The sequence below is a fragment of the Rissa tridactyla genome, chromosome 14 (genome assembly GCF_028500815.1).
Source record: "Rissa tridactyla isolate bRisTri1 chromosome 14, bRisTri1.patW.cur.20221130, whole genome shotgun sequence".
Classification (NCBI taxonomy): Eukaryota; Metazoa; Chordata; class Aves; order Charadriiformes; family Laridae; genus Rissa; species Rissa tridactyla.
The window spans coordinates 10,591,753-10,615,675 of NC_071479.1; the positions used below are offsets into that span (position 1 = coordinate 10,591,753).

Below are 23,923 nucleotides of genomic sequence, written 5' to 3' on the forward strand. Positions count from 1 at the left end.
GATTCAGAAGATGCGGGTACCTCGTTTTTCTCGAGGCTGCACTCTGACATCACTTTATCTCCTTGCTCTTGGAAGGTGATGATGATTAACGCCACAAAGATGTTCACAAAGAAAAAAGGGAAGACAACAAAATACACCACGTAAAAGATAGACATTTCCATTCGGTAGCCAGGGCTGGGACCCTGTTCCTCGTAGGTAGCATCCACTGAGTGCTTCAGCACACTGCAATCAAGCGCAAAGAGAGGAGAAAAGTCAATGAAATCAGCGTGAAGCACCAACGACACCCCGATAGTCACTCGCCGGCCTTCACTCATGCAGAGGGTTTTCCACGTATGCTCAGGTCAAACTCGCTCCCAACCTCTATGGCTGGGAAGAAGTTTTCCTTGAGGATATTTTTTAGGGAAAACCTTCGCCGTTTTCACCATTCTGCAGAATGGTGGAGATTTGCTACGTACAGATCCACTTATCCCCCTGGCCAAGGGGAGAGGATACAGTTAGATCTGGCTTCTCTTCTCTGGTCAACGGGGGTGAAGTAAGGGTGGGAAAGGAAAGGTGTAGATGATCTCCAAGTAGGGGAACACAGTGAGGGACTGGAGAAGGGAGACTGATGCTGTATGGTTTATTCTTTATTTTACGAAATAGCTGAACGTGGAGGATGGGGAAGGCCTGCCATGGAGAAACCCTGACCGTGAATTGCACTCCACGTGTCCCAGCAGGAAACTGCGCCAAAATAAAGTCATATTCTGAACAGTAAATATAATTTTGGGACTGTCATACCCAGCATACTTTCAGCATAGGTCACAATACTTTTCCCCCCTCATTTTCTTACGTTCCCATTATCATTTTTACTCCTGAGAAAGGCGTGCAAGTCCAAAAGACTGGAGCACGAAAGCTATTAAGTAATGAAAACAGCCTAAGCATCCCTGTGCAAGCGCAGGAGAACGGCAAGAAAAATGCAGGGCCCTGCCTGCTGATTCACCCAATAATCACTCAAGGGAAAGTAAAAGCTTCGTTGATAAAAGACTATTCTTATTTCATAGGTCACCTGCCATTTACGCGTCCCGCAGAGCTGTGGAAAGCTGCCATTACCTCCGAGACGATCACTGACCCTGCCGGTCCCGGGTACTCACGTTGGCCACCCTTCGCCCGTGGAGACGGTGAAGAGCGTGAGCAGAGCCCAGAGCACATTGTCGTAGTGAAACTCGTATTTTTTCCATTCCCTGGGCTGCGCCTCCACCTCATTTTTTTCATAATCGAGGTACTGACCCCTGGGAAAAACAGTTTTAGACCAAATGAGAGAATTAAACCAAATCAGCCATTTCGCGTGACTGACTGGGAGGCATCGAAAAGCCCCAGTAGCAGAGTCCGACTGTGCGATGTATTAAAGACAAATAAAGAGACAGGCCCTAGGTTTGTAACAGAAATAAAGGCCAGTTTTGGAGACATTTTGAGCCACAGGAACTGCACCTGAGGTGCAGAAATGAAAGAAATTGTAATCAAGACATTCATCCATTAAGCAAAGCCATCAATTAACAGCGTGCTGGCCCCCAAATTTTCTGACCCCACAGAAACCTGTGCCGTTTGGTGGGGAGAAGTCTCTGGTTCCCACTTCAGAGTTGGACCTAACTGGGTTCTGCTTTGAGGGGCTGAGGCACCTGCCATCTGGAGAGTTCCCCTCCAACCTACGTTTTTCTACAGTTTCACGTTTCTTTCGGTAATATAGCTGCTTTATTGCAAGGAAGAACTGCGGCGACAGCCTCCGTGGCGGCTGCAGGCACACGGTCCCCCGCGGGGACATGTCCTGTGTTTGCGAGGTGGCAGGAGAGGGGTAGCGTGGGCGGACATGGACGGGCCTGAGGATGCGCTTTGGGTGCCAAGAAAAAAAGGCGAGTGAGGGAGATGAACGCGGCGTTGAGTAAAGCACCTTGACAGTCTGCTGCACAGGACAAATCACGACAGAGCTTTTAAGGTATTCAAACACTGACCCTTTTTCTAGCTAATTAGGAGCTCTTTAACTTCCTAGCGACTCACTTCTGATTAATTATTCATTATGTTTTTCTAATTCATATGAGCTGTAAGAATCGAGGCAGCAGGTAAAAAAAGCAGTCAGGCCATCCCTTCAAAAACCCTTTACCTTAAAATCCCACCTAGCCCTCCCCGGGAAGAGGAGTCTGCTCCCCTATGGCATTAAATATTTGGGTAAGCGTTCGCTAGATGAGAGCAAGGAAGGACGCTGCTATTAAAACAACAAAAGGGAAAGTTCACCTCTAGGGTAATTGTGCTGAAGCATTGCTCTTACTTACAGGAGACTCATCAAGCTCAGCAGATACCCAACGGGTGGAGCTTTGGGACAGTCAAGGGAGCTGCTGCTGCCAGAGGGAAGTCGGGTTCCCCCCGGCCCCAGCCCCTGCCCCCCGCCGTACCTGCAGTCCTTCTCCAGCTCCTTCGACTCATCGGTGCAGTAGAAGAATCTGCCTTTGAAGAGCTGCACAGCAATGACGGCAAAAATGAACATGAAGAGCATGTAGACTATGAGGATATTGAGAACGTTCTTCAGGGAATTCACCACGCAGTCAAAGACAGCCTGGGGACGGGGAAGAACAAAGTTAAAGGGCTGAAAGGAAAGAAAAGCGCATCGAATGTCTTGGCATCTAGCATCTAATTACACTTGGGAGTAATTACCCAACCTACAACCCATGGCTGGTTTCATGGACTTGCACACCAAGTGTTTGACCAAGAGTCATGCTCCAGCTGTGAGAAATAATGCCGCCTTCCAGCATCTCCCGCTTTCTTGGCGAGTTGGGCTGTGCTGCTGAATTGTCTGGTGCTGCCCGTAAAATTTAGAAAGACAATCACAGCTCGTTGAGATAAATATTAGTCCTAAGCAAATATTTCTATGGCCAATTATGACATGAAAAACGTACTCGTGTTTAATTTATTCCCAGTGGATAGGTAAAAACTCATCCAATGTGTTACTCATTGACCGTTATTTGAACTGTTTGAATAATAAGGAAAATACACCAGATACAAAACAACTAAATGCTTCGAATAATATTTTTCTAATGAACTGTCTATCAAAACCAAGCGTGACTAATCTAGGCAGCATATGTCACTCCAGAACTCTCTGCAAAGAACTTCTCAAATACATTTATTATTTGATTATTAGTCACTGATTCACTGTTACAAGTAATTTGCAGTTTAATTTTAGTCTGAGAAGTTTGTCATAATAATAGAAATTGAGCAGTCGCTGCCCAAGCGCGCGGTTTGTACAATGCTGTTCCTTTTTCTGTGAATGGAAGCGAATAAGGCACAAAATTACACTCCTGACGCAACCCAGAAATCCTGAATTAAAACACTGGAAATATCTCTAATCGCTCCATTAATCTCGCTGATTGTTGCATGCAAGACCATATCCAGGAAAAAAAAAAAAATAAAATTGAAAGAATTCTGAAGACAAACCATATGAATATGTGTTCTGCTTCACATTAAGCTTTCTGAATACTTCTTTAGAAGTGGTAAAATTACTCTGTAAAATGGCTTGAAAATAAGGAAGACATTCAATAAAAAGCAAGCGTTCGGCATCCTGCTGTAGGACTGAGCTACTGTTGACTGTTTTATGACCTAAGAGCCGTACATTTCAAATCTCTAAACAAATAAAGACCATTTTCTACATTGTTCAGCGTTATTCTTCCTTATCTTTTGAGGTAAATTTAGTATGCATAAAAAGGCATAAAAATCAAAATTATTTGAGCGTGAATTGTGGGTAAGGACAAAAGCAAATCTATGTAACAGCTGACCCTGATTTCTACGTGCCGCTATGTGAAAATAGGAATTACCAGACATAGTTTCACCCTTGCAAAAGCACCCATCGCTTTTTTCCCCCGTCTCTCACAGAGAAGAGCCTGCAAGCAGTGATGCCGCGTGAAGACCTACAATAGTTATTCAAGAGTTCCCAAAACTCAGAAATTATTAAATTTCGTAACTCCTTCCATTCTCTGCTTCCAGGGGCTGGCTGTATCTCAAAGCGTTCGTGAAATGGTGTTGAATAAGTCACCACAGGCCATTACATTTCTTTTACTTTGTAACTTAGTATTCTAGAGATGAAAGGGTACTGCTATAAAACCCTGCTCTATATATTCTTTAATAGAAAAGATGAACAGATTAAAAGTCCTCATACAGCAATGACATTTCTCTTTAGACAGACCGTGGAAAACCTTGCAATATTCATGTGAAGTTCTCTAGGGAAAGTCAAATACTCCAAAACCTATTTTCTCCGACATCATTTCTAAGATCATCACACTTACGAACTGTAATTTAATTTATTTGCATTTTTTTTCTTGTCTTTTTTTAGAAGTTTGGGTTTAATTTGGCTTCACAATCGTTCATAATATTGCACACAATGTTTGCAAAAGAAACAAGTGTTTGACATTTGCTAAACATCTGCACAGCTATTTTTATAAATCTGGCAAAGAGATTAATTGCAACAAAATAAAAGGAACAGAAATAACTTGGCTCAAGTTTAGTCCATCAGCTTCCACCCAGATCAGCTGCAAACCTCCAGAGAAGGAAAGATTGGTGGTTATTCTCTAACCTTTAGTTTTGGGAGCCGTTTAATGGTCTTCAGCGGTCTTAGGACCCGGAGAACTCGCAGTGACTTGATTGTGTTGATGTCCTTGCCTTTGGTTCCTCTGCAAGGGATAAAAGGCACAAGAACAACAGAGGGAATTGTTTGGTCCTCAGGTCACTAATCAAAATGTCTATAGGTACCCAGTGTGGTTTTGGTTGTGGAAGTGGTTTGGGTTTGTTGGGGATTTTTTACAGGTTTTGGGTGCCATCCTCACCATGGATGCAGATGGAGTGCGGATGGAGAAGAACACCCACTTGAGACGCGTTAATCACCGCACAGGAGGAAGGCTGCGGGCAGGACGTGGTCCTTGCAGCGTTCAGCCATACGTGCTCTCCAGCCTTCGCTCACTTCCCAACTACTCACCGAGCATCACCCAGGGACTGGTGACCTTCCTGCCCCAACTCCCCACCAGGGCAACAGTCAAAGCCAGGGCAGCAGCCCCCAGGAGAGGAGGCTCAGTATATCCATCCCAGCCCCAGGCAGGAGAAGTGAGAAAGTCACACTTGGGTCTCCTCCCTCCCACGCACCTGGGTGAGACAGGAGCATGTTTCTTTGTGTGCTTCTTGCACTTCTCTGGCAGGGACGTTGTGTCTAGACAAGCAGTGGCCAGAGGGAACTGGAGCCTTCATGGTGACAGATGGAGCTCTCCCGGGGACCAGAGCTACTCCATGCCCGTACCCTCATCCTCAAGTCTCTCTTGGAAGACATGCTACCAAACCCATGCAGGAACATGTAATATGACGGCATATTACATGCCTGGAACAGTGCTAGGGCAACTTCCCACTCAGGCATGCAGGTGCTGTAAGTCACATTTTGTTTTTACTTTTTGTTAAAACTGAGTGCAAGACTTGAGACCGTTCCTCTTGTTACCATTAAGAGGTTTTTAGGGGAAGGACAGAGTTCCTTTCCTCGTGCACTTCCAAAATACATAAAAAAGACACAGTGACATCTCCTTCCAACCCAACAGCAAAACAATGGCATTCCCCTTCGTTTCATATGAAGTGAAAAATGGGATGAAAACCTTCAACAGAGTTTTGTTGATGACTACGGGTTTGGGTCTGAGACTGTATTGAGGTAACACAGGTGTGAATGAATAACACGTTGAACGGATGCTGAGATACCTATTCTATGCTCTTCCAGTTTGCTAAACATTTCTTTTCTCCAACAGGAAAGCAATAGGAACATAAGGAACCCAAGAGACACACAAGAGATACATGCGGGTAGGGGACTGCAAAGCCTCCCCCCCCGTTGGCACTCTGCTAAGGGACAAGCACTGAGAGCGGAGGAAACCACCCGGTTTCGTGGCTGCCTGACCTTGCTCGGCTCTGGAAGGTGCCTTTGTGAAATCTATCCACTTCTAAAAGACTAACAACTCAATCCTAATGCTGTACTGCTCAATACTAACACCAGACTGGAATCCGCAACCTAGAAACACACACTCCTGTCTCATCTCTGGTCTCTTTCTCCAATTCCCAGTCTCTGCGGTTGTCCTGAAATGCAATAAACAGTCAGACACAAGGAATTTCTGGAGGGCCGTGGGTTGTATCCCGATGACTTATAGGTTGAACACAAGTTGCCTTTGCACATGATTTAACCGAAATGGAGGAGAGGGGGGAGCAGGATGGCGAGTTACCTGGTCTTTCCCTGTCTCGTCTTTCAGGGCTGCTTTGGGGATGTTTTAATCAGCCGCAGATGGATCCTGACTGTTGGCACGGCTGTAAATCCAGGTGATTGAGCTAATACTCATGGACTTACAGGACTGATTTAATGCCACAATCTAACTATTACATATTTCAAAGAAATAATTTTTGATTCTCATTAGAGACCCTTCAATCTGGTCGAGATGAAGCAGACATTGCCAACACAGCCTTTACGGGCTTTCTCTTCAGGTTTTAGCCTAACTGAAGATCTGGCCCGTGTTTGGCTTTGCATACTTGCTTTCAAGTCACCAACTCCCAGCAAGCAACGATCCTGCCACGGTCACTGCAGCTGTCTCCTTGTCACCATAGCCTCCAGCTGAGCTCCAAACTGGAGCTCCCCTACTCCCCAGGCAGCTTTGTCTGATCCTCAGCGACGCCCTGGCCACAAAGCACTTTGTTCGGCCTCTCAAGGAGGACAGTCAGTGGCAGGAGGGAAGGAGAAGGGGAAATAGGTTACTGGGGAGGAGATACCACCTGGCTTGGCCAGCCAGCCTGGCCCCATGGCTGATGGCCACCCAGCACATGCCCATCACCTTGGCTGCCCCCGCGGCTCCCTCCACCCTCTCCCCTCTGCAAGACCAAGCAAATCGTTGGGTTGCTCCATGTTGCCTGGCCATAGATGAGGAAGCCAGGGCAGACAGGGTGAAGAGGCAGGAGGTGAGGAAGGTAGAGGTGAGAGAAGAGTGAAGGTGAGAGGGTTAAGGGACATGTGGTTGGGGCAGAAGAGAAAAAAAGAAAAGAGGTGGGATACCCCGGTCCAGAACTATACCCAATTCTTGATCATTTGTGGCCACGTTTCTGGTTTGCAGATTAAGACACACAGCCCAGCTTAGCAGAGCAGCCACTGGCAGGTACCAACTGAACAAATAAACCCCAACAGTCCTCACCGGGGTTCAAGCAGAACCACCGAATATTTCTGTGAGGCGTCTTCCAGTGCTGCTGATTCCAGGAGACGTAAACACCTGTTTACTGCTGCCGTGCATTTGCACCGAACAGCAACTGTACTAGTAAGGCCTCCTGGAAGGGAAAGTCAAGGCGAGAACAGAGACATTTCTCTGCTCTGAAGGAGCTCGCTCAGGTCTCAGGGCTGGCTCCAAGCCTGAAGTGACAACCTCTGTGGACTTAATACTTCTAGGAAGGTTAAACAGACCTACTGGGGACTAGTGAATAGGTGGGGCAGAACAAATCCTTCCTCCTGGGACTATGAGAGAAGGAGCTGTTTTTCCCTCGCATGGGCAGGCGTGCGGATGACTGCACCGAGAGCTTGGAGGTGAAGGGCAGCCAGCTCCAGCCCTACAAAATTCCTTCTGCCTGAATGAAGGACACTAAGAAAGGTTGATTTAATTTTTCTTCTTTTTTTTCCCTTTCAGGCACCTAAGCAAATAAAGAGCGTGAGCCAATTAAATGTTAATGGGATTTATGATCTAAGTCATATAGAGAATCCTGAAAAATCACACTTATTTCTTGTCACAGCAAGGTTCCTGCCATAGGAGAAAGCTTTTTCAACGGACTGGTACTCTGAACTAGAGTGATGCAAATTACATTTTAGTTAAGTGGGTCTGCAACTATTTCAGCCTGTCAAATAAAACCTTAAGGGTTGTTTTTGGTGGTTTTAAGAACTCCTTCTGCCAATATTGGTTTTTACACCACTCTCATACACAGCTAGACGTCACACAAAATAAAAGCTCTGGATGGAAGTAGGGTTCAGTCCAAAGGTGTACACAAGCACACATTTGACCGGAACATTTCTCACAACAAAAATAAATTGCTACGGAAGGACAAGATCTTAGGTGACTGCAGAATGACAGCTACAAAATTCAGAAGGGCTACAGAAGATCAAGCAGGATAAAGACAGACAGCCAACAGAAGTCCAATGACTTTAAAAGAAAAAAAATAAAGAACATCACGAAGGAAAAAATTGCATTAGGTCAACTGTGGTTGCATGAGGCCAGTTCTGTTTTTTCTGGGGCAGTGTGCTGCTCATTTATTTAAAACATTAAAAATATTTTAAAAGAGCTTTACTTGGCCTTTTTGCCTTTAATAAATAAAAGATCCTTTAAAAAATTAATAGTTCTTTAAAATGGAAGCTTCTTGTGTCTGTTGCTCCTGCCAGCAGCTCTGATTTCACGTAACGTGGGCCTCTTAGAGTCATGCCATCAAATATTCAGAGTAGGGTGGAATCGCTGCCTTCTGCAATTGCCTGAAATCCCCGAGGCAGAAAGTGAATTCCTCCACCGAAGAGTAAATGAGGTCACACAACTCTGCCCAAGCACAAAGCCACCCTCTTCCAGGGCCTAAATGATGTGGTTTCCTAGACAGAAGAAAGAGAGAAGTGCCCAATTTCCTGGACAACACCAAAGACCTTTCTTTGCTTCCTTTTCATCGCATTCCAGGGTTATCTGCTGTGGAGGAGCCCACCTGAGCTCCTGCCCTGCTCACAGTTGCAGCGTGAGATGATGCAGCTCTGTCTCCCCCGCTGTCACCGACATAGAACCGTGACGATGACAAAACCGCCACCGCCTTGAAGATCATCACTGAATGCTTCAGGTTGGAAGGGACCTTAAAGCCCACCCAGTGCCACCCCCTGCCCTGGGCAGGGACACCTCCCACCAGAACAGGTTGCTCCAAGCCCCGTCCAACCTGGCCTTGGACCCCTCCAGGGATGGGGCAGCCACAGCTTCTCTGGGCAACCTGGGCCAGGGGCTCACCACCCTCACAGCAAACAATTTCCTTCTGATATCTCATCTAAATCTCCCCTCTTCCAGTTTAAAACCGTCACCCCTCGTTCTATCACTCCACTCCCTGATAAAGAATCCCTCCCCATCTGCCCCGTAGATGGTTAAATGCAACTTTTGCTACCTCCTTCTTTACAAATTGCCCCTGCCAACCTCTCAAAACATGCTCTGTTTGGGTGTCAAAGACTTTTCACCAATGTCGCATTGCCCCAACTGCACAAAATTAGTCCTGAAGCTTCCAGCACTGCTAATGCAATTTAGAGGTGCAATCCTCTGAACGAGAATAAAATTCCTTCTTTAAACCTAGTTATTAAGATTTTCATGAATTGCAACTCACACATTAACGATGCACCCACTAAGTCATCCCTTCAATTCTTTTTGGTACAAATATATCTGCTTATTATTGCTTCTGACTCTCTGGTCAAGGCTCTCCGGTCTACGTGGCTTTCTAGTCTGCTTCTACCCTCTGCTTAAAGAAAATTAGGATGAATGAGGTTTGTTAAGGGAAAATAGGTTTCACTGAATAATGAGTAATAAAGGGACAAAGGAGTCGATGCAATGGGTGTAACATGGTTCGTTTCCACAGTGGCAAGTGTGTGTACACACGTTTGACAGGCATAACAGCGCAGCAAGAGACAGGAATAACGTATTACCCCATGAAACTCCTAGAGAGAGATTCCAGCAAGGAGAAGACAAAGAAAGAGCAGAGTCAATGACAAACAGAAACATAAGGCTATACAGTGCACCCCATGCCCATAGAGATACGCGCTGGCAGATAATCCCATCCCCGGTCCCACACCCACCAACGCAATGTTCGTAAAAACAAACCAGCAGGGAAGCAACAGATTTGCTCTACAGCGTAGACCCACACATCCCCCCACGGCGCATCAGCCTGACGAGCCGACAGGGCAAATATACCTTCACCCTCCCCACGCTTCGGGAGGTAATAAACCTCTCCGTTGTCTGGCCAACGCTCTTTGCTTTTTCAGAGAGTAGCGTGAAATTCTGCCCGTCCCAGCCACCTTTCTGTTGTTGAAAATGTAAAGATGCAATCTCTCTCTGCTGCTATTCATCAGCTATTTCTACTGAATGAAGAGATTTTTGCACCTGGGGCTGGTAAATTCTGATGACAAATTTACCGGCTGGCTTTAAGCTCCTCTACTTCTATTTCCCTAAAGGCTAAAACCTGTCTGTGTGCTTGTGGCATGTTTATCTCTAGAAAAAGAGAGGGATTTCTCTTTGAAATACATTGCTAAGCGGAAGGCATTATTTTATTATCGTCATCATCAGTATTATTAATGTTTCTAGCGTCTCACTGGGGGCCTTGCTTTAAAAAAAAAAATTAATTTTTTTGAACTACAGTCGAGCACAGAATAGCTTCTAAAGAGCTACAGGCAGAAGGTAGACTGATAGCTGGTTTGAGAGGCTGAGATGGATTTTATGAACCTTGCAGCAATGACTGATACCATCTCGTATGCCTAAACAAACATAGGCTGTTGCAATATTCCGGATGGAAGCGTTTCAGGGAGCTCTGTTTTTCCTAGGTTTTCAGTGATGTGTCCATTCAGCAAAAGGTTGCTTTCCTGGACACCAACGAGGGCAAGAACGTACAGGAGAATTAAATCCCACCCGCTGCATGGCGTTTGTGCATTCTTGCAAACACAAACTGCGAACAGCCACATTAAATACATTTTTACAGTGACACTGATGATGAGTGACAGGACTGCAGTGTTTGCTAGAAAAAGCCCACTAAAAAAATCCAAAACAATGAAGTTCACCCAGTTTATTCTCCAAAAGCTCGTTTTTCAGAATTATCAAAATTCAGCAGGCTCGCTGCGTCCGTCTGGTCTAACTCAACGACTCAGTTGAGCTGAGGACATGACTATCTACCCAATTTCCAGCTGAACAGTCCGAGACGTGTTACTATTCGTAACTGGACTAGCGGGAACTGGATTTCCTGCTCTCAGATTAGACCAGAGATACTGCAAGTATGCTCCAAATCGGCCGTCAGCGCTCCCGCTGCCAGCTGCCACATGGACAAGTGGCAGAGGTGGCCGTCACGATGAAAATCACGGAAGAAATTCAAATTTTCCCAAGTCTCAGGAACAGGTTTGGCTCTCACGTGGGAGGCAGTGTATCGGCAGGCAGGTTTTATGCATTCGCTTTCTGTAAATCCCTGCTCAATACTTACTCGAAGAGCATGTAAAATAGAAGCAGCTTGGGGCAGGCTGTTCTGAAGCACAGTCAGGGGATGTGCAAGTCATTTATTGGGAGGCCGATGAGGTGCTGTTAGATATTCATGGCCCGACGTGAGCAATAGAAAACCTGAGCACAAAGAGGCTCAGAAGGATTAAAAATTATTCATTTTAATCCATAACGGGTTTGAAAGAAAATCTTGCTCAAAGAGAAGATGTTTTAAAGGCAAACCCCAATGTTTGTTCTCGCAGCACAGGGATTAGCTCTGAAGGGCTCACAAAATGTCCCTTTTTCCCAGTCTGCCTTGAAAGTTTGAATTCTTAACGGAAAAGAGAAATTCTCGGTGAACCACGGACTTGGGTAATATTGTTTTGCCAACTTATACTTGTGATTAATGTTATTGTACTTCTATACCGCTCTTCAATTCAGAGGAGCTCCGTTAACTTGCTAAACTTTTTTTCCAGTAAGTTTTTGCTTAACTCAGTCTGACCACATCCAGTTCTGAAAGACGTGATGCTAACATACATATATATATATATATGCAGGGAAACTAAGCCACACACAAGCCTAGTCAAGCTTAAAAAGCACCCTGGTTTTGGTTGCCGAATTTTAGGTAAGACACTCCCCAGACCAGCTGACAACCTTGCTTACGGCAGAGCACTCCCGTCCTCTGAAAAGCAAATTCCTAAGGAATAATGACATCGTCTTTAAAGAGGAGGGCAGCGTCCCTTTGAAAAAAAGGGAAAAGCATGACTTGCTCCAAGGTCAAAACAATTCTTCAGTGTAGGACTGGGCACAGAAAGCCTCAAAAAATTGCCACTGTCACTTCCACTGAAAGACAGCAAACGGTGTGGCTGGATCATCTAATCATTTACAGGAAGGCTCTGGTCACAGCTGACAAAAAAAATAGAGGATTAAAGAATTTGCATGTATATCTCAAGGTGCATTTCCCCATTCCATGTTTAATACAACCTATTCAGAAAAAAGGGAAAAAGAGAAGTGTCACTCCTCAACTCAAGAGTGCCAATCCCACCTCCTTCTGTTGAACCACCCCATGGTCAAATTAGCTTCGGTAGTTTTTATCCAGCATTTGCCATGAAGAATAGAAGATCTGAAATATGCATCTCTCAGCCCTGATGCGAAAGGAATTTTGGCACCTCAGAAGATGAAAAACTCCTTTGAAATACGCCAGGCCAACCTTGCCAGAAAGGTGCCACTAACTTTTTACACTGTGAGGGACGCGGCAGTATTTTTCATCAGCAGAGCACGTCAGAGGAGCAATGGCGGTGGCTGTCTGCCCAAAAATTACTGCCAGTCTAAAATAGACAAGACACGCTTCCGCAGTTCCTTGACAAAGGTGAATGCCTTTTCTCATTAGCAAGTAAAACAGTGCTAATTTCATCGCCTCCTCTAATCACCGTGTCAACAAACAGGTGAGTGGAGTTTGGGCATGGGCTGCTAAACGTTCACTGTAATTACTCAAGGCTAATTTAGCAGAAGATTAATCTGGCCAAATCCTGTAGCCTGTTTCCAGGTCACCTCCTAGAATGTCTCAGGAAAATATTTGCAATACAATTATTCCATGGTCCAGAACTACAAGTGGAAAATTTCTTTCCACCGTCCAACCCTGAGCTCCCCAAATTCTGAAGAACCTGCATTGCTCTTCCTCTGGTCTCTTCTGAGAAAAAATGCTCAAACCAAAAGCTGATCTTCGCTCTCAAAAAGCAATTCCTCTGTGCCTGTTGCTCAGAATACTCCATGACATTAAATAAGTACATGGAACATTATTTAATGTCACAAATAGAGAGCTGTGATTGAGGGAGGGAGTAATTAGCCTCAGAAGTAAAACTCTCTGGAAAGGCAAGTACCCTGAATGAGGGAGGAGGAAGAGAGAGAAATAGCAAGGGTATATGAACCAGAAATACCCCTGACTCTAGAAATAATGTTTCGTAAAGAGTTCACCGAGCTATCAGCTGATTTCATTAACTACTTTTTCACAGTAAGAACAATTTTTAAAACAATTGCCTGAAGACACTGGACTGCCACAAACTGTTATAACGTGTCCTTGAAAAGAAGTTGGCCAAACGGTCACAAAAATCTTGGCTTAATGTTTGAATGAACAGTGAATGGACTCACCCTAAAGCCGGGAGAATTTTCAAGATATTCTACAACACACATTTAGGGGTTTGTTGTTTTGTTGTTGTTTTTCTTTTCCCCAGCTACGGGATGATAAAGGGCAGAAACTGAACATTTTGCCAAGAAATGGAGCCACAAACTTTACGCTTCAACTAGCTCTGTGCCAGCGTCCTGCCTCCTCTGCAACTTATTTCCTAGAAATTGGGACGTTAAGGAAAATGTACTTACGAGAAGGCAAATGCCACCAAGGCCCCACTGACCACAATGAAGTCCAGGATATTCCACAGGTCACGGAAGTAGGAGCCAGGGTGGAGTAACAGCCCCAAGTCAATCATCTTCAGAGGAAACACAGCAAAAGAAAGAGTTTTAATAAACCAAGTACCAAATCAAGACTACCAAGGTATGGAGCAAGGTCCTTGATCAAATGACCCTTCACAAACTCTTCTTTGGGGCTTCACAGCAGCAGGGTAACGTCTAGATGCTCAGTCAAGCTGCCCATCTCTAATAGGCACAGACAGCTCCGTCAAAACCAAAGTTGAAGCCAATAATCCATAACCAAAAGCACGAAAGCCAAAAGTACCAACTGCTACATAGGATTCTTTGCACAGACACGCACTCTTACACAACCACAGCTACTAAAGATATTCTTATTTTCCTCCACAAAACGTGAGATTAAAGAAACCAGGTGAGCTGATACAGAAAGGCATTTGTTGGGCACTGTCTACTTCCAAGTGCTGTTCCCGAGCTAAGGCTTCCCATCACCATCGGTCCAGGCGTCCTGCTCCACCCTCCCTCCAGCTTCCCAGAAGTAGATGATGGAAATCTGAACGGGGAGGTGAACCATTCTGCTTGGAAAAATTCTTACCTTGATCACCATCTCAAACGTAAAGACACCCGTAAATATATAATCCAAGTATTTCAGAGCCTAAATGGGAAAGAGAAATGAGTATTAGGGAAGACCGTCCAGTGAAGGGCTATGAAGATGCTGAGGGGACTGGAACACCTCTCTGATGAAGAAAGGCTGAGGGACTTGGGTCTCTTCAGTCTGGAAAAAAGACGACTAAGGGGGATCTTATCAACGCTGATAAATACTGAAAGGGGGGGTGTCAGGAGGATGGGGCCAGGCTCTTTTCAGTGGTGCCCAGGGACAGGACAAGGGGCAACGGGCACAAACTTGAGCATGGGAAGTTCCACCTCAACATGAGGAGGAACTTCTTTGCTGTGAGGGTGGCAGAGCCCTGGCACAGGCTGCCCAGAGAGGTGGGGGAGTCTCCGTCTCTGGAGACATTCCAACCCCGCCTGGACGCGTTCCTGTGCCACCTGCTCTGGGTGACCCTGCTCTGGCCGGGGGTGGGACTGGGTGATCTCCAGAGGTCCCTGCCAACCCCCACCGTTCTGGGATTCTGTGAAATAATCTGCGCATGAGCAAAAAGTCTATTCTAGCAACGGTCTATTTGCTACAACAGGGAAATATCATCTGATGGGAGGTTTTCAAATAGTTTAGGCACAAACTTGAATCATCTGATTTAAACAGCAACATTTTTTCCGGTCCTTGCCACACTGCAGTATGCAGGCCCATGGGTTGCTTCAGTGCACCTGCACGTATGGCAGGTTTAATAAAGCAAAATAGCTATTTCAAATCGAATTATTTAAATACCCTTTCCTAAAGAGCTTATTTGCCAGCATCTGTGTAGCAGCCTGGGTTTCTCCTCTGCTGGAGCTGGTGACAGTATTATTAAAGACCTTGGGAAAGTAAGAGAGTGATGAAGTCCTTTTTGAAAAACTGATTCCATGGTTATTAAGGATGAGGAAAATAGATTGCTGGTAGTTACTTCAGCTCATTGCAGATACAGGGATTCGTGGATCCTCTTCTGGAAAAAGCTAATACTGACCAGATTCAGAAGCAGGAGGCCAGGCCAGGCAATTCCTGCTCTGACCTGGTTTGCCAACTGTGCTCTGAAGCAATTCAATTCCTTAATCTGTTTAAGGGCTGGATGAACACGGACTCCACGGCACACATCCTGGTAAGCGCAATACCAGTCCACTCAAATATCTATAGATACCTCCTAAATTTTAACGTAATTCTGTGGATGGCATGCACCTATTCGCAGTCGGATTCATACGATTATACGCAGTGGATGGATGTTGTCAATATAAATATCACACTACATCCACACACTGCAACTATCTACGCTGAAAAGTCCAAAATTAGGCAACTGCACCTTGCAATTTCTATACTTAATCCCCAGTTCTGTAGGCTCCCAGTTGTCCGTGTACCTGTAACCAGCCCGGTGCCGGTGTCCTCATGTGAATGTGCTCGAATAAAGACACCCAGCTGGCTGCTTGACGAACGCGCCTGGGCTGCACGTTCCTGCGCGGAAGGTGGCACACTCCACTTCTGCTCCTAACAGCGCCCATCCATGAAGTCTTCTACTTTGGTTTGACACCCACGGATGAGCAGATTTTCTACTAATTCTAGCAGATTGCTACCATGCTAGAAAGCCATATCTGGTTTTATTTCCTCAGGCTCTGCTTTAGCAGGAGCAGGGGATTTTAGGACAATTTCAGCCCTGGCTTGTGACTGGGGAAGCTCTTCCCATTGCTGAATGGTGCATAGGCTTTGCAGGCTTCTTCCACGTAAGTCACACCAGCCAAACAACCAGTGATTTCCAAGTTCTCAAACTCAAAGGTGGTTGAAGCAGCAGAAAGGGACAGGAATTGTGAGCGTTTTCATAGTAGAACAAGCTAGTTTGAGCATGTTATTAAAGAAAGCTCCCATTTTGCACTTGCCAGTGCACCGCCTTATCTCTGGGAGATGGGAACAGATATGCCATGTGCATCACTGCCGGGAGAAGCAGGACAGCTTTATTCTGGCCATGTTGGTTGGTACTCACATCATTCCTCGGTGACTCGGCTTGGACAGGGTCTTCTGCAGCCAGGGCGATGCTGCTGAGGGCTATCACTATGAGGATGACCATCTCGAAATAGCGCAGGTTGACGATGTAGTGGAAGAGGCGGCGAATCCTGCAAACAACATAAGCACACAGGAGGGCTATTGCGGGTGCTGGAAGTCAAGTGGCAGAAGACTGGCAGAAGGCCAACGTCCATCAGGAGTATCACCTTTAGGATTCCTAATACAATAGTGGTAAGAAAATAAACGCTAGGATCAAAGGTTTTAAACTCCAGTTTGCAACAGATCTGTGGTGAGAGTTAAAGACGGGTATTTAACATCTGCACCGGTCTCTACGCCCTCTGCAAAGCAACAACATCTACCCATCCATTTATCTAACCATCTATCAAAAGGGCACTGAGAGCTTTCAAGCATTCAGACTCAATTCTAACAATTATGTTGGTGTACCAATCTTTTTCACTTTGAACTCACAGGCTAAAGTCCTACGAGTTCAAAATTAGTTTTGAAATCCTTTTAATATCAACTAGTCCCTTTAAGATTGAGATATTTGCTATGCACTGTGAGACTCTTAGCTGAAACTGGCTTCGTAGGTATGAGCTTTACTTCTAGGAGTCTCTCTCTTGCCAGGTACCTCTGCCTGCACTTTATTCTAAGCTGTGCTTTATAAGCTGCACAAATACTTTACAGTAATATATTTGATTACCTTAACCTAACGTTTTTCTTCACAAACTGTGTCCAAGAAAAGCGACAAATGCTTCAATTTCTAAGTAATGTAGACCCATTCACAAATTTCAGCTAATAACTCTCCCTGACCACAATTCACAAATACTTAACTGCACAGAGAACTCTATACTTGCCCCATATTTGTCAGCTGAATAAAGGACTTTGGTTCTGCCATTGAATCAAATTATGTGTGCAACTTGCCAAGAACCTCGTTATCTGAGAACGTAATTCACTTACTACCTCACATTTCCTCTAAGCAAATATCAGGACAGTTAGAGTTAAAATTTATTTTTCACATCCACTTATATATTCATTTTCTCTGGGTTGCTAATCGATTCAGAACGCAATAGAGCCACAAACAGCGAGGAAACAGATTTGAATCTAAACAACCTGAAGAAAAGTGCTTTTGTGGATCCCTTAACTCCGGTTATCAATCCGACAGAAGAGGATTATCATCCATGTGCTCTATGAATCCATAGCGGTGAAAGGCAACATTTTCAACAACATTTGTAACTGTAACGAACTCATGCATCAAACTCAATTCATCAATGAACTAACAAGTCCCTGTTTTTGGATCTTCACCATTCACGACCAGCAGTGAGATGCGGGAGCGTTTGTAAACTGCCAGCGGTGTTTGGGAAATCATTTTAAATGCACGCCTGTTTTGAGAAGGTGGGTGGCACTTGGAAATACCTTTCATTTCTGCTTCCCAGAACTCTTTTGCCCACCGGTAGGACCCGGGTCACCCATCCCCGGCGGGGCTGGGAAGGGAGGGAGGTAGCAATAGATGTGGTGAAAACCTTCATAGCCCAAGAAGCTGAAAGACTTCTCCTGAGAAGTTAGCACCAGCCAAAACACCTGGGGGGATCCAGCTGGGCCTGCATCTTGCCCAGGGGAAGAAAAACAAGCCGCTGACATTCCTAGAGTTTGGTCTTCATCTTGCTATTTCCCCTGGGCCCTGTGTTACAATGCCTCTTTCCCAGTGAACTTTGTTTTTTTAATAGTCTTTTAGCACAGCTTTTGGGGGACGGTGTGTGTGTGTGGGGGGTGTGCTGCAGAAAACTGCAAGATGCCTAAAACAACACACTAAATCCTGGACTATGAGGCTCAGAAGGTCACAACAGTAGGATGAGGTGGGAAAAGACAGCGGACGTGTGAAATAAAGAAGTCTTGCTGCTTGCCCTCTGCCCGGTCCTCTCCTCAGCTCAGACCCTTTTGGGCTTGGGACCATCTGGCTTCCCCTTCTGCACCGCTGCCTTTAGCATTTTACAGCTCACACTCATTTTGGGGGGTCACTCCACAACAAAAAGACTTGAGCTACCAAATATTAGGGAAATACTGTTTCCTTAGCCAACCAAACAGGGGCCAAGCTCCGTAATTCAGGTTTGGCCCAGGAAGTATAATCCCACTATGAGTGCACCTGTTCTGGTTTGAGGTAAAACAAAACCAACTTTCTGTTCACTAATTTTATTTCTTAGCTAGGCCTCTTCTAACTCTCTGAAATTAACAGCATGTTGTGTCTAAAATGGTTCGTTCGGAGTGATAAGACAGTTTGTGCCAAGGAATGGTACGCAGAAATGCTCTTGCTTATACTTGCTGTTATAACTGCCAAGGTCAGCTCATTTCGTTATTTGCCCTGTTGGAGGGTCAGAAGCAGAAAAGCGCAGAGGGGTCCCACCCGCGGGGAGGAGCGGACAGGACAGGTGACCCAAAATTGACCAACGGGTGTATTCCATCCCATCTGCCTCACGCTCAGTATAAAAGCTGAGGGATCAAAGGGTCAACTCTCTTTTCTTCAAAGGCTGACGTCCGAGGAGGACCCTGTCTGTTCATCTGCCTTTGATCCCGATCCGTGGGTTCCTGACTCCAACTCTGGAACCCGGTTCCCACCCATCGCTGAGTCCAGCCTGGGGCTTCCCCAGTGCCTGCCGGTGACGCCATCCTGGGAGCTTAATACGGTTTTGTACATACTGTATCTATTTCATTATTTTCCTTTTTATTTTATTATTATTATTTTATTAAAGTAGTTTAGTTTCTTCTGAACTCGTAAATCTCTTTATCTCTCCTCCTCCTTTCCGTGTACAAGAGGCTGCGGGGGAGCATCTGTTGCCGGCCATTGGACGATTTGGCCAAAACCACAACAGCACCTCATCTAATGCCCTCCCCTCCCCTCCCCTTCGCTGCCTTTGTCATGAATTCAAAGGACACGTTCCCTTATTTGAAATAGCACAATGCTACCACAGCGTTCTGAAAAGGGAAAACTTTCAGGGCTTTCCTCTCAGTTACCCTAAAGCACCCTGAGGTCTGCCCGGCAGGCGGCTGGAGAAGGCAAAGGGGCAACACAAGTGTCTCTCTTGTGGGTTGGAGATAGAAGAGGCACGTATTGAGTCTTCAGTTTGTTTCCTTCGGAGATGAGATTAGATTAGCCGTAGTTTGGGGTTATTCTCCCTCTCTACCAGCTGGCATTGAGAGAGCGTCTCTATCTTCTCCCAGTGATGGATTCCTTCTGGGCTCACAGCTGTACCACCTTGAGGCATGGAGGGCCATAGCCTGAACAACACCGCTGGCACTTGTGGTTAAAGAGAGTATTCAGCCTGCCCACCATCTGGGGTGCCATGGATTCCACCACAGCCGCATCTCTGATGTCAAAGATGAGTACACGGAGCAGCCCGTTTTGTTCCATTGACTGCACAGGAGCCAGGATCTCACCATCCTGAGTAGCAGGAGGTGTAGCAGCACTCATTCTTCCACCAAATGGAGTTGCCAAAGGAAGGGCCTGAGTCCACCTTAGGTATCCGAGCATGAGTACAACCTCGGAGAGCAACATCTGGGATCTGCAGCAAGTCTACCTGAGCCAGAGAGAAGCTATCGCGTCTGCTCCTAGCAGATCTCTGGGTTGGCAGAAGTTGCGAACGCCCTCCTTTGCCTTAAGTTACTGCTTAAAATGACTCACAGGCCTTCATGCTACAATTATTACAACCCCTGCTGCTCTTGTCTGGTCCTGCAGCCCTTCAGAGCGACACATTCAGTATCTACAGGCTTTGAGTACAAAGTTCCCCATGAGGCCAAGACGCCTGAAGTGGAAGAAATGCTGCAATCCCAACAGATCCCACAAACTGTACTCTCAGCCTCGGCACATGAAAAATATTCGCGTTTTCCCAGATGTTCGAAGTTTACAGTGATGCGAGGGTACTAGTATGGAAAAAGCATGAATTCCAGCTGAGGACCCTGCAAGAATTTGCTGACATCAAACCCAACCTGCTTCTCCTGATAGATAATGCCTTCTCCCAGGGATCGTCCATCCTCCCACCACCAGTGATCTACAACTGACCTGACCACCACCAGGGCAGTTAGAGAGGGTCTACCTAAAGCACCTTGTTTTTTTCCTATCCTGGCAATTTGTTCCCCCAGGAAAGTCCAGCTGAAAGGCAGCATCTGGTCCGCAGCCTACATAAACTTTTATTTAATTTCCTGATGAGTTTGACTGGTAGAGATGAAGATCAAGCTGATGACGCTGCTTTGAATACCCATGCTTGGAGTACCTGCGACCCGCAAGCAGTAATACATCGTCAGAGGACTTACGGATTTGTAGGACTTAGGATGAACATGGAACTGTAAGGCAAGATTGGTTTCGGCCCGTTTTTCGTCAAGTCATCGACGTCTTTCTTCTCCTCAGTTTTACTTTCGAATTCAACATTGTTCACTGAAATGTGAATTTAAGGAAAGAGAAAAGAGAGAGTTAAAAATGTATCTGCAGTCTTCCCCCAGCAGGCTGCCTGCAACAGCTGGATATGCAAACAATGCAGCTGGGATAGCAAACAGCCTTTGAATATGTTGATTAAATGTGATGAACAATCATTTGATTATTATCGCTGCTATTTACTACAGTATGATATACACGGCAATTATACTCCTTAACTGCTGCACTGACGAGCAATGTATCAGAAACGGCCAGGAAATGAAGATGCCCAGTGCAGACAAACAAAGAAACCTTACGCTTATTTATACAAGAGCTGCCAAACTGAGCATGGAAATCCCATTCCAAACTACCATAGATCGTTAGGGAGAGAGGATTCACTAGGGATTCATGTAAAGACAGACGGTAAGTCTAACCAAACGCATAATTCTCTATATTTTCCCATAGATCGGTACCAGGATTGTCTTTGGAATGTGTAAAAGAGCAAATTCATAGATAAGCTTTAATAGTTTTGGGGCTAAGACTGCTGAATTTCCCAGCATGGGGACAGGGACTTGGAAGATGCTGAGGGGACTGGAACACCTCTCTGATGAAGAAAGGCTGAGGGATTTGGGGCTCTTCAGTCTGGAAAAAAGACGACTGAGGGGGATCTTATCAACGCTGATAAATACTGAAAGGGGGGGTGTCAGGAGGATGGGGCCAGGCTCTTCTCAGTGGTGCCTGGGGACAGGACAAGGGGCAACGGGCACAAACTTGAGCATGGGAAGTTCCACCTCAACATGAGGAGGAACTTCTTTGCTGTGAGGGTGGCAGAGCCCTGGCACAGGCTGCCCAGAGAGGTGGAGTCTCCATCTCTGGAGACATTCCAAACCCGCCTGGACGCGTTCCTGTGCCACCTGCTCTGGGTGACCCTGCTCTGGCCGGGGGTTGGACTGGGTGATCTCCAGAGGGCCCTGCCAACCCTGCCATTCTATGATTCTGTGGAAGGGGCTCCCTGGATTTCCCAGCCCTTTGCCTGCATACTGCACCCCAGCTTTGGCAGAGCTCCCCAGGCAGAAAGGTGTCGAGCTCCATCTCACACCAGGTTTTTAACTTACATCACCCCCTTTTCGAAGATTGTTCTGAACTTCACTCCCCAAGGTTAGAAATACATTCTCTAATTTCCATCATAAGTTTACTTGCAGGGGGTTTACATGATAATTTGCTTAAGATAATTTCCAATATATGAACTGGAAAACATTTTACACTGCAAATTCTCTTCTTATACAGATATATACACTTGTCTATTAATTCACAGGCCCTAGAATCAAAAAACCCCCACCCACTTATAAAGCGTTAGGTGCAGGTTTTTTATTACTTTTTATTTTATTTTTGCAGCAAAATGACCTTTCATTTTGTGTGAGTGACATGTTCAATAAACTCTTTAACGTATCTCAAGCCAGATACACGGGAAATGGCCAGGAAAGAGAGAGGCTGATAAATTGTGATTGATGGGAATTCGGTATTGCAATATAGTAAAATTACCATTTAAGAAAAAGAAAGGGGGAAAAAGAAAAAAAGACAAGTCTTGCGTGGCTGACAACACTGAAAGAAGCAGGTGGAGCCACTGCTGGCTTTGTCTGTGCCTCTTGGAAAGCAGAGTCCTGACAGCCTGTGACCTAACGTGGACCTCTTGGATTTCACACTGCACCTCTCCTTGTCATCCCCCCCCTGCAGGTCCCCAGACTTCTCTGGGCTGTGCCACAAACTGGGCAGAAGAGGCTGGTGGCTGCAGAGCAGACCGTGGGCACAACGGTCTTGGGGTCATCCACAGAATGGTGTCAATCTGTGTTGACACACCCAAGGGACAGAGCTCCAGAAAAGGACAAGCTGGGAGAGATCTACTGAAACGGAGATGTGGAGGGTTGCAAGAAGCTCCGAAATTCCACAGCGTGCAGGAACCCGAAGGAGCGGGGTCACACCATGGAGGCTGTGACTGCTGTGCAGCCATGAAAGACCTGCTGCTCCACAGCGGGGTCAACTAACTAAGCCAAGAGGCGTGAATTCTATCTATGGGCTTGAATGCAATGCCACTGCCTCCCCTGTCCTCTGCTGAGGGACCTGTGGCCAGTCAGGGCCCTGGGACACCAGAGGAACCGTAGCAGAACACTGCTGGAGTGGCAGCTTGCAGCATGGCAGCAGAGGAAGATGATCAAGCAGAGGACCCACTCCTGTGCTCACAACAAGGTCTTGACTGGTTTGCTGCAGAAGTTGCTTATTTTGCCGCACAGCTCTCGGTTACTACATTTTGTTGTTTTTCTTGCTTTTTGCATCTTTCCTTTATGTAAAGATACGTGGATGGATGTCCTCTGGTGAGCCATCTCCAGGGAATCTCACCTGGCGTTTTCCAGAGCCACCAGCTGACCCTCACCCTGGGGGTTCCTGCAGGCTGCCTGAATTCTAGAGCCTGTATCAACAACAAGCTCTCCCTCTCCTTCTATTGCCAGGATGCTGGTGGCCAGAAGAGCACCCATCGCCCAGCGCGTGCTGCTAGCTCCTTAGAAAGTTACCTCTTTTCTGGCAATTTCATGACAAACAGCAGGGGGACAAGGGCACTCACTTGGTATGACGGTGGTCTCCCCCGGCGGGGCAGTGATAGTGACAGGGATGTTCACAGTGGTGGTTTTGTCCAGAGGGGGTTGAATCATCCGCGTCACGTTCTTCTGGTTGTCAGCATCTTCTGGCTGCTCCGGTACTTTCTGCAGGTAGGTGCTGGGGAGGGTGTGCACGGGGACGCTCACGCTTCCGCTCGCTTCAATCTCACACTGGCTCTCCCTAAGGTAGAAAAGCAGATTTTATTAAATGTGGCCCAGGAAGGACGTAAAGAACATCTGTGCCCTGATGCTGCACCTCTTGCTGGGTTTCATAGACTTTTCTTCATGGAAATTCCTTGCAGAAAAGTCACAGGCTGCGGGACAACTTACTGATAGCACAATATGTGACCTCTTCCTCTGAGACCTTCTGAACCAACATCCAGGCACAACATTAAGAGGAACTGTGCCACCAAACGTCACTTTATTCAGTTTAATGCGACTCGGAACTGAGGTTCATCAGCAAGGACCACACGGCACTTGCATGGAACAGTGACATTAGCTTTCCAGCATCAGCTGGTTTCTGAATGAAGTCTGACATTCTGCTGCTTAATGGTCTCCTGAGGGA

General features: G+C 46.1%; 1 protein-coding gene across 1 annotated transcript in view; it reads right to left on the reverse strand.

Annotated features, from left to right (window-relative positions):
* Positions 1-23,923, reverse strand: part of CACNA1B (calcium voltage-gated channel subunit alpha1 B) — a 309,084-nt gene that overhangs the window by 58,024 nt on the left and 227,137 nt on the right. Inside the window, exons 21-29 of the mRNA XM_054220395.1 lie at positions 23,325-23,539; positions 20,611-20,731; positions 16,289-16,418; positions 14,260-14,319; positions 13,623-13,729; positions 4,592-4,688; positions 2,424-2,584; positions 1,131-1,268; positions 21-222 (exon numbers count right to left, since the gene is read on the reverse strand). Coding sequence (XP_054076370.1) covers positions 21-222; positions 1,131-1,268; positions 2,424-2,584; positions 4,592-4,688; positions 13,623-13,729; positions 14,260-14,319; positions 16,289-16,418; positions 20,611-20,731; positions 23,325-23,539 — 1,231 coding nt within the window. The remainder of the gene's footprint in view (positions 1-20; positions 223-1,130; positions 1,269-2,423; positions 2,585-4,591; positions 4,689-13,622; positions 13,730-14,259; positions 14,320-16,288; positions 16,419-20,610; positions 20,732-23,324; positions 23,540-23,923) is intronic.